Below are 15,045 nucleotides of genomic sequence, written 5' to 3'. Positions count from 1 at the left end.
GGAAACCCTTTGTGTCAATTCTGAATCAATTGTGAAATTTAAAACAGACAACACAGTAAGGTGAAGTTGAGTGAAACTCACTTCCACAAAACTCTCAAGCCACAACATAAAACTAGAACTTTTTAAGTTGTCTTCAATCCTTCTGCATTTTCAATGCTACGGATTGCTAAATATCTAAACTTTGCTCCATTTTGTTCTGGGGTCAGGTTTTGCCCTGGCATGAGATCACAGCTGCATTTACTCTATGGGGCAGACACATTGTAAATGCAGTTTTAAAGAGGAATCATTTAAATTTAATCAGACTAAACTGGGCTTGAAATCCTGGTTGTTCATTAACGTTACTTAAAATAACAATGTTCTATTTATGGTTGTTCATTAGTCGGATAAATAACTGCAATTAGCATCATGTTTTACTTTCAGTCTCTTTTTGGTGGTCCACATTTCTCAGCAGTGATCAGATCTGGCTGAAGCTGGAAATTACAGAGCCTTTGGGATAAATAGGAAAGCACAGGCTGACATGCGTGACACCACCTGGGTACCATGTTGTCAGCAGTGGACAAAGCAGCACAGAGCCCAGCTGCTAAGAGCCCATTTGAACCATTGAAACGTTCAATTAAAGGCTGTTTCCTGCCTCCTGTGGCACCTTACCAGCAGGAGTATATCAGGAGAATCCTAACATCTATCAGAAAAGTGGTGAGTCTTGGGGAGGTGGGGGAGGAAGACACTGCAGAAGAAGTTATATTGTCACTTCAAATAAAAAGAATGTGGTCCTGGGTCATGCGCCCACTGAAGCAGCATTGCCCCCTAACCCCAATGACTTGTCCTCATTCGGACCACGGCTGCCTCAGCCAAAACTGCGACCATCAGGTTATGTCAGTGTCACCACAGCAGGAAATGTGACAATGTAACTAAATATCTAGGTATAACACCACACAAATTAAAAGTGTAGTACTCAATGTGTGTCTCACTAATGCCATTTCATGATACGATCTCGTGAAATGTAAGTGCACTCAGCTTTGTAAATAAATGGGAGGATTTTACACAGGGCAGAAGGGTGAGGTCAGTACAATGGATGGTGTGCCTACTCTTGTCTATAGCCATGGTTTTACTACAGTCATACATGTTGGGCAGCCCATGAACAGCTGAACAGCAGGACTGCTGGCAAATAGGAAGCTCAGGAAGGGATTTTTTAAAAGGTTGGCGATGGGATAATTAGTCACCAAATGTAAACTTTCTCTGCCACAGAAAAAGTAGTTGAAACTAGAACATTGAATGCTTCCAAGAAGGAGTTAGATATATTTCTTAGGGCTAAAGGAATCAAAGGGCGAAAGTGTACTGATTAGGATGATCTGCTGTGATCATAATTAATGGAAGAGCAGGCGAGAAGGGTCAAATTGCCTACTTCTGTTCAATGCTTCTAAAATCCTGTCCAGAATTTACATTGAACAATTACAGGTAATGGGATAGATTTTACGACCTCTTTTCTGATACAGACAGTGGCATTGCTCACTTGGCTCACATACTTGGCCCTTTTAAAATTCAGATATGTTCTGTGATTATATTTAAGATCTTAGTTGCATATTAACACATTACTGTGATCCTATGATCAGATATCCCCAAAGCTCGCCAGCTCAAGTCTATTTGGAAGAGTAATCTGTATTCTTAAAATATATACTTTTCTGAGGAAATCCAGCTTTCTCAACTCTGGCAGGGTAACTTGTGATCAAGAGCAATGATTTAACAAAGCATTTGTAAACATCTTTAAGGCGCTCCAACAGAATGTGAAAAACACACACACAGAAACTAAAAACTGGAAGAACCGTGGATGCTGAAAATCAGATACAAAATAGAAATTGCTGGAAAAGCTCAACAGGTCTGGCAGCATCTGTGGAGAGAAATCAGAGTTGACATTTCAGGTCCAGTGACCCTTCTCAGAACCATTCTGAGGAAGGGTCACTTGAACTGAAACATTAACTCTGATTTCTCTCCACAGATGCTGCCAGACCTGCTGAGCTTTTCCAGCAATTTCTGTTTTTCTTTGTACACAGAAATTAGTTGGTTTGACATTTATTATTTCCTTTCGCAGTAGTTACCAGAATAAATTGAGAACAAAATCAGCTTAATTTCTCCAAAAAACTCTTGCTAATGCTCAGCAATGGCCTTCTGCTTTAACACTGATCTGACAATCTCACAACACATTTGGATTAAATACACAGTGAGCATAAATTTCTGTTATGGTAATCATTTCAGATAGCTGTCCTCAAAATTGAGAGCAAAACAAAATTGACACAGATTGGCAGCTTATCAGTAACAATTTGAAAAAGAATGAACTACAAACAGGAGCCTAGGAGATGAAGAGCCCTACTCACTTACTGGAGGAACAGAGAGTAACAATTTGTGGCTACCCAACTATGCTGATTCTCACCCTAATGTAACCATTAAAACCTAAGCCATTAAGGGTATCACAGAGATCTACCAGAACTTGACAGCAGTCCCATCTCACCCTGTCAGGGGCTGATGGCAGGCTGGCCTAATGTGATGCAAGTGACCAGACTTTTCAATTTCATCTGAATTAATACCTTTCAAAAATTCATATGGCATTGCCGTTTCCTCGTTAGTATAGTGGTTAGTATCTCTGCCTGTCACGCGGGAGACAGTGGTTCAATTCCTCGATGGGGAGTCTTTTTTTTCACACAGAGGGTGGTACGTGTATGGAATGAGCTGCCAGAGGTACAATTGCAACATTTAAGAGACATTTGGATAGGTATATGAATAGGAAGGGTTTGAAGGGATATGGGCCGAGTGCTGGCGGGTGAGACTAGATTGGATTGGGATATCTGGCCGGCGTGGACAGGTTGGACCGAAGGGTCTGTTTCCATGCTGTACATCTCTATGATTCTATAATAAGATCCTTCTCAAGTCATTACAAAAAGGTTTTGTTTTGCAGGGGTGGGGTGGTGGTGGGTGGTTGTTCCAGCTTCATGTGACTACTGTCTCCAACTGTGATGTCACCAAGGATGGAGGATAGACCAAGGATCTTAGAGAAATTACAGAAGTGTCCACAAAGTGGTGAGAACCTGGCAGAGACAGCTTCAATCATAAATTCCTACCTTCCCTGCTTAGTACAAAGTTGACCTGGAACCTAAAACAGGCACATAATTGAGATCAGAATGTTATTCCCAAGAGGTGACTGCAGGATCAGACCATGTTTGTGCAACCAATTTCATGGCAACTGAACACGCAAATAAAATGTCAGCTGAATTTAAGTTTTTTTTTACAAACCTGTACTGGACTGGACAAGTTCTTCACCCACAGTTTGTCCCAACAAATCATACTGATTCAGGCGTGAGCCATCTTCTGCGACGACCACAGATTTTGCTGGCTCATTGGTCCAATTGTAATTCACCTCTGTACTTGTATACGCATCTACAAACATAATGAAGGAGAGCACGATCAAGCAGGATTGAGATCGTTACCACTGGCTAAGATAGCAATCTGAGTATTCGTGAACAAAAATTGAGATTGCTGGAAAAGCTCAGCAGGTAGGGCAGCATCTATGGAGAGAAGTGAGTTAACGCTTCGGGTGTAGTGACCTTTCCTGTGAAACCACTATTCATAACTTGTCCGTGGAAGTCACAACTAGAATATAATTTAACCAGAGAAATGAAGCTGGGAGGTATTAAATTGTTGCTGTGTTCACCTGCTTATCATTAGATGTGAGTCACCATCTCAAAGCCTTTATAAGTTAACGGGCTTACTTACCTATTGCATTTCCAACACCCCTCCCCCAAGTCCCTCCTCCCTATCTTTTACCTTAACCTGCTGGACACACTTTCCTCATTCCTGAAGAAGGGCTCACGCCCGAAATGTCGATTCTTCTGCTCTTTGGATGCTGCCTGACCTGCTGCGCTTTTCCAGCAACACATTTTCAGCTCTTACTTAGTGAATCTCTATTTCTGAAAACAGCAGGATAGAATCTAGCATAAATAACTGCATTTGTGAGAATCACTGTCATTCTTCAATGTTTATACATAAAGTTCCTTCTCACACACAGACACACACATAGACACACACAGACACAGACACACACACAGACACACACATTGACACACACAGACACACACACACAAGGTGTTATTCTGGATTTTGCTGAACTAATAAAGGCAAGGCTTCTGAAGCTGGTGTTAGGAGCATCACGGCTTCTGAAGTGGGGCACCTTTATAGTTCTTGTGCACAGAAATCAATAATATGGTTAATTTAGGCTAAGTACTCACTTGTCTCTCACGGAGATTTGTGAATAAATTAAGTATTGTTCGGTCAGGATTAACTCAGTTTATAATGGCATAATCAAAGCCATATAAGGATGAACAACCGTTTTGGTCCTGAACATTTATGAAATTTTACCAGTGTGGAGTCTATCATCTCAGGATTTTTAAAAACAAAAACATTTTAAAGTTCTCCATTATTCTTAGAGTCTCAATTCATAGAGTGACCCAGCACAGAAACAGATCATTTGGCCTAGCTCGTCCCGTGCCGAGAAGGTTTCCTCAACTGAACTAGTCCTGTCTGCTGGCATTTGGCCCACATGCCTCAAAACATTTCCTCCCTGTCCAAACATCTTTTAAATGTAGTAACTGCATCCAAGTTGACAATTTCCTCTGATAGCTCATTCCATACACATACCACCCTCTGTGTGAAAGTTTCCTTTCATGTCACTTTTAAATCTTTCCCCCCTCACCTAATCCTATGCCCTCTGGCTTTGGACTCCCTTACCTTGAGGAAAAGACCCTGGTTATTCACCTTCTCTATGCCTCTCATGATTTTATAAACCTCTATAAGGTCACCCCCTCAACCTCTGATGCTCCAGAGAAAAAAGGTTTCAGTCTACCCAGTCTCTCTAAGAACTGAAACCCTTCAGTCTTGGTAACACCCTTGTAAATCTTTTTTGCACCCTTTCCAGTTTAATAACATCCTTCCAAAAGCAGGGCATTCTTGTTATAGTTATTATGACTATAATATTTCTCATTTATGTCCAAAACTTTATTTTGCTTTCTATACCATGATTTAATTTTCATTTAGATTTACCGTTTTTCTTACTTACTTCCTGTTTGCTATCCAAGTGTCTCAGTGAAGCTTCCCTGACCTGTTTGACAGGGAAACCTCGGCAGCTCACAATCTCCACAGAGATGCCGAGTAGACTATGCCAAGTTCATACTGACACTGGATGGTGGGAAGTCTTCACAGACAAGCCTGTCAAAATCAATATAAAAGCCAAAAGAACTGCAGAAACAAAACCAGAAGTTACTGGAAAAGCTCAACTGGCTTGGCAGCATTAGTGAAGACAAATCAGAGTTAACGTTTCAGGTCAGGTGACCATTCTTCAGAACTCGAGTTCTGAGGAAGGGTCACCTGACCTGAAAAGTTATCTCTTATTTCTCTCCACGTTTGCTGCCATGCCTATTGAACTTTTCCAGTAACTTCTGTTTTTGTTTCTGCTAAAATCTGTGGCTACCTCACAGCAGAAGAATGCGAAAAGCTATCCTCTAGCTCACAACAAAGTCCAGGTCCTTATTCAAGACCCCACTCAGAGTCAAAACCAGGAACAGAGTATTCGACTTACTATAATAATTTAGTAGGTAATAATGACAGTGGATTTCTTTTACATTTACACTTACCAACTAAAATATCTGACATCAGGATTTCACATTTTCACCAATCAAAATAAAAATACTGGTCCAGTTATTCCAGTGTCAGAAACCCCATTTTCATCCAATTTTGTTTGAAACTTATCCGGTTAATTGAAAATATCTTCTGTGCTAAAGATACCTGGCCAGGAACGTCCTGTCGTAATCCTGTCCAGGAATCCACAAATCCAGCAGCCAGGATAATCTTTGTCAGAACCACAAGCCCATTTTTGGAAGTCAGCATGTTTGTGAAAGCAGTCTGTGATTTCAATGCACAGCAACACAATCAGGCACGTTCTGAGGAAGGGTCACCGGACCCAAAATCTTAACTCTGAATTCTCTTCACAGATGATGCCAGGTCTGTTCAGCTCTGCTCGCAATTTCTGTTTTCACTTCAGATTTACAACATCTACAGCTCTTAATCAAGCACTTTGACAGCTTGCGTGCAAGGGTAAGTTTGTGTGTGAATATGCGTGGGATGAGGGTGCCAGCTGGTTAAGGGAGTGGTGTGCCAGGTGGTTGAAATGTCAATGACAGACTGCTCAGAATAAAGTGGGCTTAGTAGGTGGGGGAGATTGGATCTGGTGATGATGTGTGAGACTACTGGGGTGAGGGTACAAAGGAGAAAGTAGCATTGGATCTGGGTTAGTTTCAGACTAGCAGTGGACTGTAAATTAGGTCTCCGGGAAGGGGATTTCGAGGTGGCAGGTAGTGTGTGTTGGGTCAATTGGGTCAAGCTGATAGTGGGGGAAACTGTGTCCTTGGAGGGGTACAGTCATATTGGGTGGGTGTGGGGGGAGGGAGGTATTGTGGTTGTCAGGAGTCTGGTAACTAAAGGGCCTGGGCTCCTTGTACATATGGGAGTGAATAGTGAGTTGGGATTTGAGTTTAATACTTAACCAAGAGTTAGAGCATGATCTTCGAGTAAAAAGTGAGGTCTGCAGATGCTGGAGATCAGAGCTGAAAATGTGTTGCTGGTTAAAGCGCAGCAGGTCCGGCAGCTTTCAAGGAACAGGAAATTCGACGTTTCGGGCATAAGCCCTTCATCAGGAATCCTGATGAAGGGCTTATGCCCGAAACGTCGAATTTCCTGTTCCTTGGATGCTGCCTGACCTGCTGCGCTTTAACCAGCAACACATTTTCAGCTTAGAGCATGATCTATTCTATTCGTTGTGTTCCCCGGCCAGGTTCGTTGTGAAAGTGACTGACACATGCAACCGCAGCAGGAGTTATCACCATTGATGCTGGAATACAATGGACATGCAGGTGAAGAGGACTGAGTCTGTCAGCAAGCTCAGGGCCAAGAACAGCCTGCAGTGGATGCTCAGATGCCTCCACGTTAAAGGGCCGCAGCCACGGGGTGTTTAGGATGTACAGGGGGTGACCAGAGTCTGTCATCCTTGGTACCACTTCCTGCAGAAGCTGAGCACATCCGAGGGCACTGTGACTACACATGCTAGCTGCTGGAACGAGATCTGTGAACTGAAGAAGTGAGTGGCCACCCTATCCTGGTGGCTGTCAAAGTGACAGCTGTATTGACTTTTATACGACTGGCTCTTTCCGAGGCGACTGAGGTGGGATCGCTTACTTTTTGAGACAAATGTATTCAGTCTGTTACTGACATTAGTTGTGCCAGATCACACTCTTTCGCCTTGTTTCCCTGTAACTAGGTGAGTGCCGCAGCCTAGGCAGTAGGCTTTGTCACCAGTATAGGCCTCTCCAAGGTGCAGGACATGATAGACTATACACATTGTGTCAAACAAGCCGCTTTGTACAGCAGCTGAGTTCATCAACAGGAAAGAATTGCATTCTATCAATGTGCAAGTAAGCATCAGTAGCGCATCTAGGAGGTTAGCAGTAGGTACCCTGTGGCTGCCCTGATGCCTCTGTCCTTGAGAACTGTCATGTGATTGCTGCATTTGAGGGGCCAGATGGAAGGATGGTTACTGGAAGACAAGGGCTACCTCTGTGACCATGCCTGATGACTCCATTATGCAACCTCCCCACCAACTTGGGGGGGGGGAGAGTAATGAGTTCTGTAAACCTTGAACATCTGCAGCAGTGCTGCATATCTTATTGCAACAGAGACAGAAAGTCGAACCAAATCAGACTTTCTATCTTCATATTCATAACTCTATAAAATAAAACAGTCAAACATTCCCAAATAGTCACTCCAATGTTTCCTAGCCAGATTTTTGAATAACCAATCCCAGACTTGGCAAATAATTAATTTTCAGGCAATAGTTATGTATCATAAACAAAAGACTTAACTGTCTATTAAATACACAGTCAATTTGGCAGGGAGAAAATTAACAACATGGTAAGCTGATTAATGTCTGTGTTTTAAACCAGAATCATTTATTTTCAGTCCCCATTCACAAAAGAGACAGACAGACAAACACAGAGAATCAATAATTAAAAGAAAATAAGAAAATCAGCCAGATTACTTAAATGGCTTTCACGATGTACTGCCTCACAGGCATCACTATAGATTCCTTGGATGCTTTTCTGAAACATTGATCTGGGTCACTTTCTTGGTTCACCCAGACAAAGGCAGCTTTCACTCTTTGGATTTGTGGAAACTGGAGCTCTCGAACCACAGCAACAGCCAAAAACCATCTCCCAGAAAACATACTTAAAAAAAAACAGATTCAATCTGATCCTTCTTGATCCACCAATCAAATCTTCCCAAGGACTCAATTTCCATTCAGCGCTGTCTTCTGCTTCAACATGGGTCCATAACAAACGTGCCGAAACCAAATGTCAGGCACTAAACTCATTAATAGCTGACTTCTACTATCTGCTTAAACACAATGTTCTTCCCAAGGTTGCTGTGTCTGTTAGAACCTTTTAAATCAAGTATCAGCCGGCTTTAGCTTCCAGGCCTGGCACCACAAACTAAATTTGCCTGGCCATTTGTTTACCTTTTATCACATGCTGTCGTAAAGTCCACAGGTCATTCCCAGCTTGTAATTCAAAATTGATAAAAGTCCAAACGTAATGAAAAATCAATGAGGCTTCTAACACATAGCTGGTGGACAATCTCTTGAACATCCCACTTTTTAAAATTAAAATATTTGTGACATTGTTTTAACTGGAGGAAGACAAAGATTTACATTTTCTTTGTGTTTTACCCCTGACTTAATCCTAACAGTTAACATACCCTCAAACCGGTCATGATAATAACCTATCAACAAAAGGCAATAGTGCACACAAAAGAATGTAAAAAAAAAATGTCCATTTCCAAAATGGTTTTCCTTCAAAACCAGAAGTGTATGTATCGAAAGGTGGAAAACAAAAATGCTTCAGTTATAACTTTGCTGAGAAGAAGTCTGAATGGAATAGTGCAGTAAAGTAGAAATATTTTAAAATAGCCATTAAAAGTCCACATTACAGAACAGGAGGTGTTGTGGGTCATAAAATACATAAGGGTAATAAATCCCTGAGACAATACCAAATTGGCTTGAAGGTTGGAGACTGAGAGTGATGGTGGAGGGATATTTTTTGGATTATGACCCGTGGAGTGCCACAAGAATCAGTGCTGGGTCCATTGCTTCTCATCATTTATATAAATGATTTGGATGTGAATACAGGAGAAATGGTTAGTAAGTTTTTAGATGACACCAAAACTGGTGGTGTAGTGGTCAGTGAAGAAGTTCATCTCAGAGTACAATGGGACCATGATCAGTTGGGCCAATGTGCTGAGGAGTGGCAGATTCAGATTAATTTAGAAAAATATGACACACTGCATTTTGATAAGGCATACATGGGTAGTACTTATATAGTAAATGGTACGGCCCTAGGGAGTGTTGTTGAACAAAGAGACCGGGAGTGCAGGTAAACAGGGTGGTGAGGAAGGCATTTACCATGCTTGCGTTCATTGGTCAGTGCATTGAGTGTAAGATGTGGGATGTCATGTGTGGTTATATGGAACATTGGTGAGGCCACTTTTGGAATACGTTATACAATTCTAGTCATCCTTTTTTAGAAGAATGTTGTTAAACATTAAAAAAACACACAAAACCAGAGTGTACCAAGATAATCAGAGGTTGATTAAGGAGGAAGTGCCAGATCTGCTTAAAAATATACATCCAAGGGTAAAGTTTATTCACATAAGCCAGGAATAGTAGGTAAAGAGGTTATAATGCAACAGGTTTATTTGGAAGCACTAGCTTTCGGAGCACAGTCCCTTTATCAGATAGTTGTGGAGTATAAGATCATAGGACATAGAATTTATTGCAAATGTTTACAGTGTAACATAACTGAAATAATATATTGAAAAAGACCTGGATTGTTTGTTAAGACTCTGATCTTCTAGAATGGGGATGTTGGTTTCAGTTCTTTCAAATGTAAATCACAGAACTTTCTTAAAATTAACTTCTCAAGTGAACTTTAACAATAAGTACCATGTTGGCCTAGATAATGCATTGAGGTTGTGAGGTGCACTGTATGAGGCTGTCTGTGCTCCAATGTTCAGACTGATTTCTTGTCTAAAAAATTATTTGAAGAACCTTCCATGAATTCATGCAGTTTTTGAGCAAAATAAAATGTAAATCTGCAAGTATTGTCACAAAGTTTGTGAGAAGATTTGTAGCTCTGGTGCTCGTTGTTGTGGTTCTGTTCACCGAGCTGGGAATTTGTGTTGCAAACGTTTCGTCCCCTGTCTAGGTGACATCCTCAGTGCTTGGGAGCCTCCTGTGAAGTGCTTCTGTGATGTTTCCTCCGGCATTTATAGTGGTTTGGCTCTGCCGCTTCCGGTTGTCAGTTCCAGCTGTCTGTTGCAGCGGCCGGTATATTGGGTCCAGGTCAATGTGTTTGTTGATAGAATCTGTGGATGAGTGCCATGCCTCCAGGAATTCCCTGGCTGTTCTCAGTTTGGCTTGTTCTATAATAGTAGTGTTGTCCCAGTTGAACTCATGTTGCTTGTCACCTGTGTGTGTGGCTACTAAGGATAGCTGGTCGTGTCATTTCATGGCTAGTTGGTGTTCATTTATACGGATCGTTACCTGTCTTCCTGTTTGTCCTATGTAGTGTTTTGTGCAGTCCTTGCATTGGATTTTGTACACTACGTTGGTTTTGCTCATGCTGGGTATCAGGTCCATTGTCCCGGTGAGTTGTTGTCTGAGAGTGGCTGTTGGTTTTTGTGCTGTTATGAGTCCTAGTGGTCGTAGTAGTCTGGCTGTCAGTTCAGAAATGTTCTTGGTGTATCGTAGCGTGGCTAGTCCTTTGGGTTGTGGCATGTCCTCATTCTGTTGTCTTTCCCTTAGACATTTGTTGATGAGAGTGCGGGGGTATCTGTTTTTGGTGAATACGTTGTAGAGGTGTTCTTCAGGTGTTACAAAGCTAGTCCCTTTTTTTACTAAAAGCTGTACCTTGGCTCAAGGAGACTCTGTTGTTGATTTGTTTTTCAGAGGGGTAATAAACCGGGCTGGGCTCTGATCAGTCTGATTTGGCACAGAGATGAAAAGGATTTTGAAAGGCCTTTTGTTTATATGTAAACAGATGAGACTTCAGGCCAAAGTGGTCATGTTTTAGAAGTGATCTGTATAAAGAAAGGGGAGTGGTCAGCTCTCTAGCTGAGCTGAGCAGTTTAATTCATTCTGGAACTAGTTGGAAGTTCAACAGGGAGCTGTGTGGAAACTCTCTCTTTTCTGCCCTTCAATTTCAACCAGTAAGCATATGTTCGATTTACACTGGCTTGTATTGGGACTGTTGTGTATACTCGGAACAGCATAATAATGATTGGGCGGCACGGTGGCACAGTGGTTAGCACTGCTGCCTCACAGTGCCAGAGACCTGGGTTCAATTCCCGCCTCAGGCGACTGACTGTGTGGAGTTTGCACGTTCTCCCTGTGTCTGCGTGGGTTTCCTCCGGGTGCTCCGGTTTCCTCCCACAGTCCAAAGATGTGCGGGTCAGGTGAATTGGCCATGCTAAATTGCCCGTAGTGTTAGGTGATGGGGTAAATGTAGGGGAATGGATCTGGGTGGGTTGCGCTTCGGCGGGTCGGTGTGGACTTGTTGGGCCGAAGGGCCTGTTTCCACACTGTAAGTCTAGTCTAATAAAAAGTCTAGTTTGGATAGACTGAGTTCTGTAGGGGTTCTTTATTTTTTTTTTGTGTTTCAATGTGTAATTTTGTGAATAGATTTTTGTCTGTTTTAAAATCTGGTAGTCAACCTATCTAACGTAATATGGGTAATTTTTACTGTACATTTAACAAAACAAATTACAAAGTTATGGTCTGGGGCTGCCTGCTTAAGAATGTTTTGAGTGGTCTGGCTAAGTCCATAACAGATTGGAAGCTCGTCCAGGATTTTCCACAGTGAGTGATAGGTGCTAGTGTCTTTATTTGGTGTTGGCTTGGTTAGGTAGACAAAGCTTGGGATGGGAATGGCTGTTTCAGTTGCCAAAAGTTTTCTGGATGTGGATGCAGTGACTTTCGAAGTTTTGCAAAAAGTGAATAAGACCAAGTTGCAAGAACTAGCACAGAAGCTGGAATTGAAACTGCCTGCTTCTGTGAGGAAAGGAGAGATAATTACAGCAGTACCTCAGCATTTAGACTTGCTGGAGTAACCATCAGAATCTATAGAGATGGCAAGAATTCAATTGCAAATGAAGCAGCTTGAGTTAGAGGTGAGAGATAAAGAAAGGGCAGCAGGAATGAAAGAACTTGAGTTACGATTAAAAGCAGAAGAGTGAGTTTCCACATAGCTCCCTGTTGAACTTCCAACCAGTTCAAGACTGAACTAAACTGCTCAGCTCAGCTCAGCTAGCTAGACAGCTGATCATTCCTCTTTCTTTATACAGGTCACTTCTAAGACCTGATCACTTTGGCCTGAGGTCTCATCTGTTTACATGTAAACAAAGGGCCCCTCAAAATCCTTTTCATCTCTGTACCAAACCAGACTGATCAGAGCCTGGCCAGGTTTATTACCCCTCTGAAAAAAAAGGGCAGAGTCTCCTTGGGCCAAGGAACAGCTTTGAGAAAAAAAGGGACTAGCTTTGTGACATCCAGAGGGAAAAAGAGAGCAGCAGAACAGAGGCCAAAAGAGAGAGCAGAGTAAGAAAAAGAGAGAGCTTTTGAACTTTAAAAACTAGTATTTAAAAAGGAAAGTCAGCTTAAAGTGCTGGAGATAAAGGCTGAGGATAGGCTCAGTGAGGAAGTAATGCAAACTCATGTGAAAGAGCAGAAAGTTAAAGCAGCAAGGTTAACAGCTGAAATGGCTGATGATTATGAGTTGTCCATAAAACTCGGTTTGGCTTCCCGAATCAATTTCAGTCCATGACAGATAGAAATTGGGGCAAAGAGAAATCCTCACGTGGAAAGAGAAAGGTAGATCTCAGTGAAGATAACTTATTACAGGGTAAAAAAGAAACCCTTGTGGGGGACAAACAATTTTTAAAAAACTTTGTTGTTTTCATTGTAATAAAGTGGGCCACACAAAATCACAGTGTTGGTGGATGAGGAGAAGGCTAGATGTAGGAAAATAGGACAAGACTTGGAAGTTTTATTGGACTAGTAACAAAAAGCACAAAGGAAATGTGAAAACTGCATGAGAGTGTACCAAGATAATCAGAGGTTGATTTAGGATGAAGTGTCAGATCTGCTTAAAAATATACATCCAAGGGTAAAGTTTATTCGTATAAGCCAGGAATAGTAGATAAAGATGTTACAATATTAAGGGACACAGGATCCTCTCAGTTTGTAATGCTGAAGGATGAGGAGATATGCACTCCTGAGGGTCTACTGCCTGCTAGTAACAGGAAATCATGGTGAGACAAAAAGCGCTCAGTTATGTAAACTGAAGCTAGAGAGTCTAGAGGAGAGTAGAGAATTTGTGGTAAGAGTACTAGACTAACTCTCAGCTCCAGGAATACAATTTGTCCTCACAAATGATATAACTGATTCACTGGTATGTATGCGGCTACTCTAGTTGAAAAGCCAGTGGAGACACAGGCAACTGAAGACCTGGAGAATGTTTATCCAGGAATTTTCCCTGATTGTGTGATCACAAGATCACAGAGGCACAAGCTGAAGCAGGAGAAATCAAAAGGCACAGATAAGGAAGCTGACATAGTGTTATCTGAGACCTTTTCTCAATCACATAAGTGGAACAGAGCAGTAGCAAATAGGTAAACATGTAAGTATCTTTAGCTCTGCTAAGCTGATTGAATTACAGCAGAGAGATGAGGATAAACAGTTATATCAAAAGGTGTTTTCAGAGAAAGAAAGTGAATACATTCCTGTGTATTATTACTTAACAAATGATGTCTTAATGAGGAAATGGAGACTTTCACACATTCAAGCAGATATGAAATGGGCAGAGATTCATCAAATTGTTTTGCCAGTAGGATTTAGAAAGGAGGTGCTGCAAGTGGCGCAGGAGCTACCACTTGGAGGTCATTTAGGGGTGAGGAAAACAGGCTAAAATACAGAGATATTTTTACTGGCCTGGACTACACAAGGTTGTGGTCAAATTTTGCCAGATATGTCACACATGTCAGCTAATCGGAAAACTACAGGCAGTAATAAAACCTGCACATTTAATACCTATTCCAGCATTTGAGGAACATTTCATAAGAGTCTTGATTGATTGCGCAGGTCGCCTACCTCAAACAAAAAGTGGGAATAAGTAATTATTAACAATAATGGATGCATCGACTAGATTTCCAGAGACAATCCCATTACGCAACATCATAGCAAAAAATGATGTAGAAGCATTACCTAATTTTTTTTACTAGATACGGATTACCAATAGAGAGCCAGTCAGATCAAGGATCAAACTTCACATCCAAATTATTCATGGAAGTTATGGATAACTTGGGAGTAAAGCAATTTAAATCTACTGCGTACAAACTGAAATTGCAGAGAGCGCTAGAGAGATGGTATCAAACACTAAAGACCATGTTGAGGGCTTATGGTCAGGATTATCCAGATGATTGGGATAAGGGAGTTCTGTTTGTACTTTTTGCGATCAGAGATGCACTGACTGAATCAAACAAATTCAGTCAATTTGAATTAATTTTTGGGCATGAAGTAAGAGGACCATTAAAATTGATTAAGGAGAAGTTAATAAGTCAGAATTAAGAGAGCACCCATTTGGACTATGTGTCAAATTTTAGAGAACAATTAAATAGAGCTGGAGAGTTGGCCAGACTGCATTTAAAAGTATCACAGCATACAATCAAACAGGAAGCAGTTAAGAAATCACAAATTCACAATTTGGCAACTGGGGATAAGGTTTTGGTGCTACTTCCAGTAACAGGTGACCCTTTAAAAGCAAGGTTTAGTGGATGGTATCAAATTGAGAAGGAATTGAGTGAGGTGAACTACTTGACCAGGACTCCAGACAGGAAGAAATC

General features: G+C 41.5%; 1 protein-coding gene across 1 annotated transcript in view; it reads right to left on the bottom strand.

The window, feature by feature from the left end:
* The window catches only part of LOC132819485 (gamma-aminobutyric acid receptor subunit alpha-2-like), a 247,772-nt gene that overhangs the window by 55,688 nt on the left and 177,039 nt on the right, over positions 1-15,045 (bottom strand). Inside the window, exon 7 of the mRNA XM_060831021.1 lies at positions 3,283-3,426. Within this exon, the coding sequence (XP_060687004.1) occupies positions 3,283-3,426 (144 nt within the window). The remainder of the gene's footprint in view (positions 1-3,282; positions 3,427-15,045) is intronic.

Source organism: Hemiscyllium ocellatum, chromosome 1 (genome assembly GCF_020745735.1).
Source record: "Hemiscyllium ocellatum isolate sHemOce1 chromosome 1, sHemOce1.pat.X.cur, whole genome shotgun sequence".
Classification (NCBI taxonomy): domain Eukaryota; kingdom Metazoa; phylum Chordata; class Chondrichthyes; order Orectolobiformes; family Hemiscylliidae; genus Hemiscyllium; species Hemiscyllium ocellatum.
This window is presented reverse-complemented; position numbering and strand designations above follow the sequence as displayed.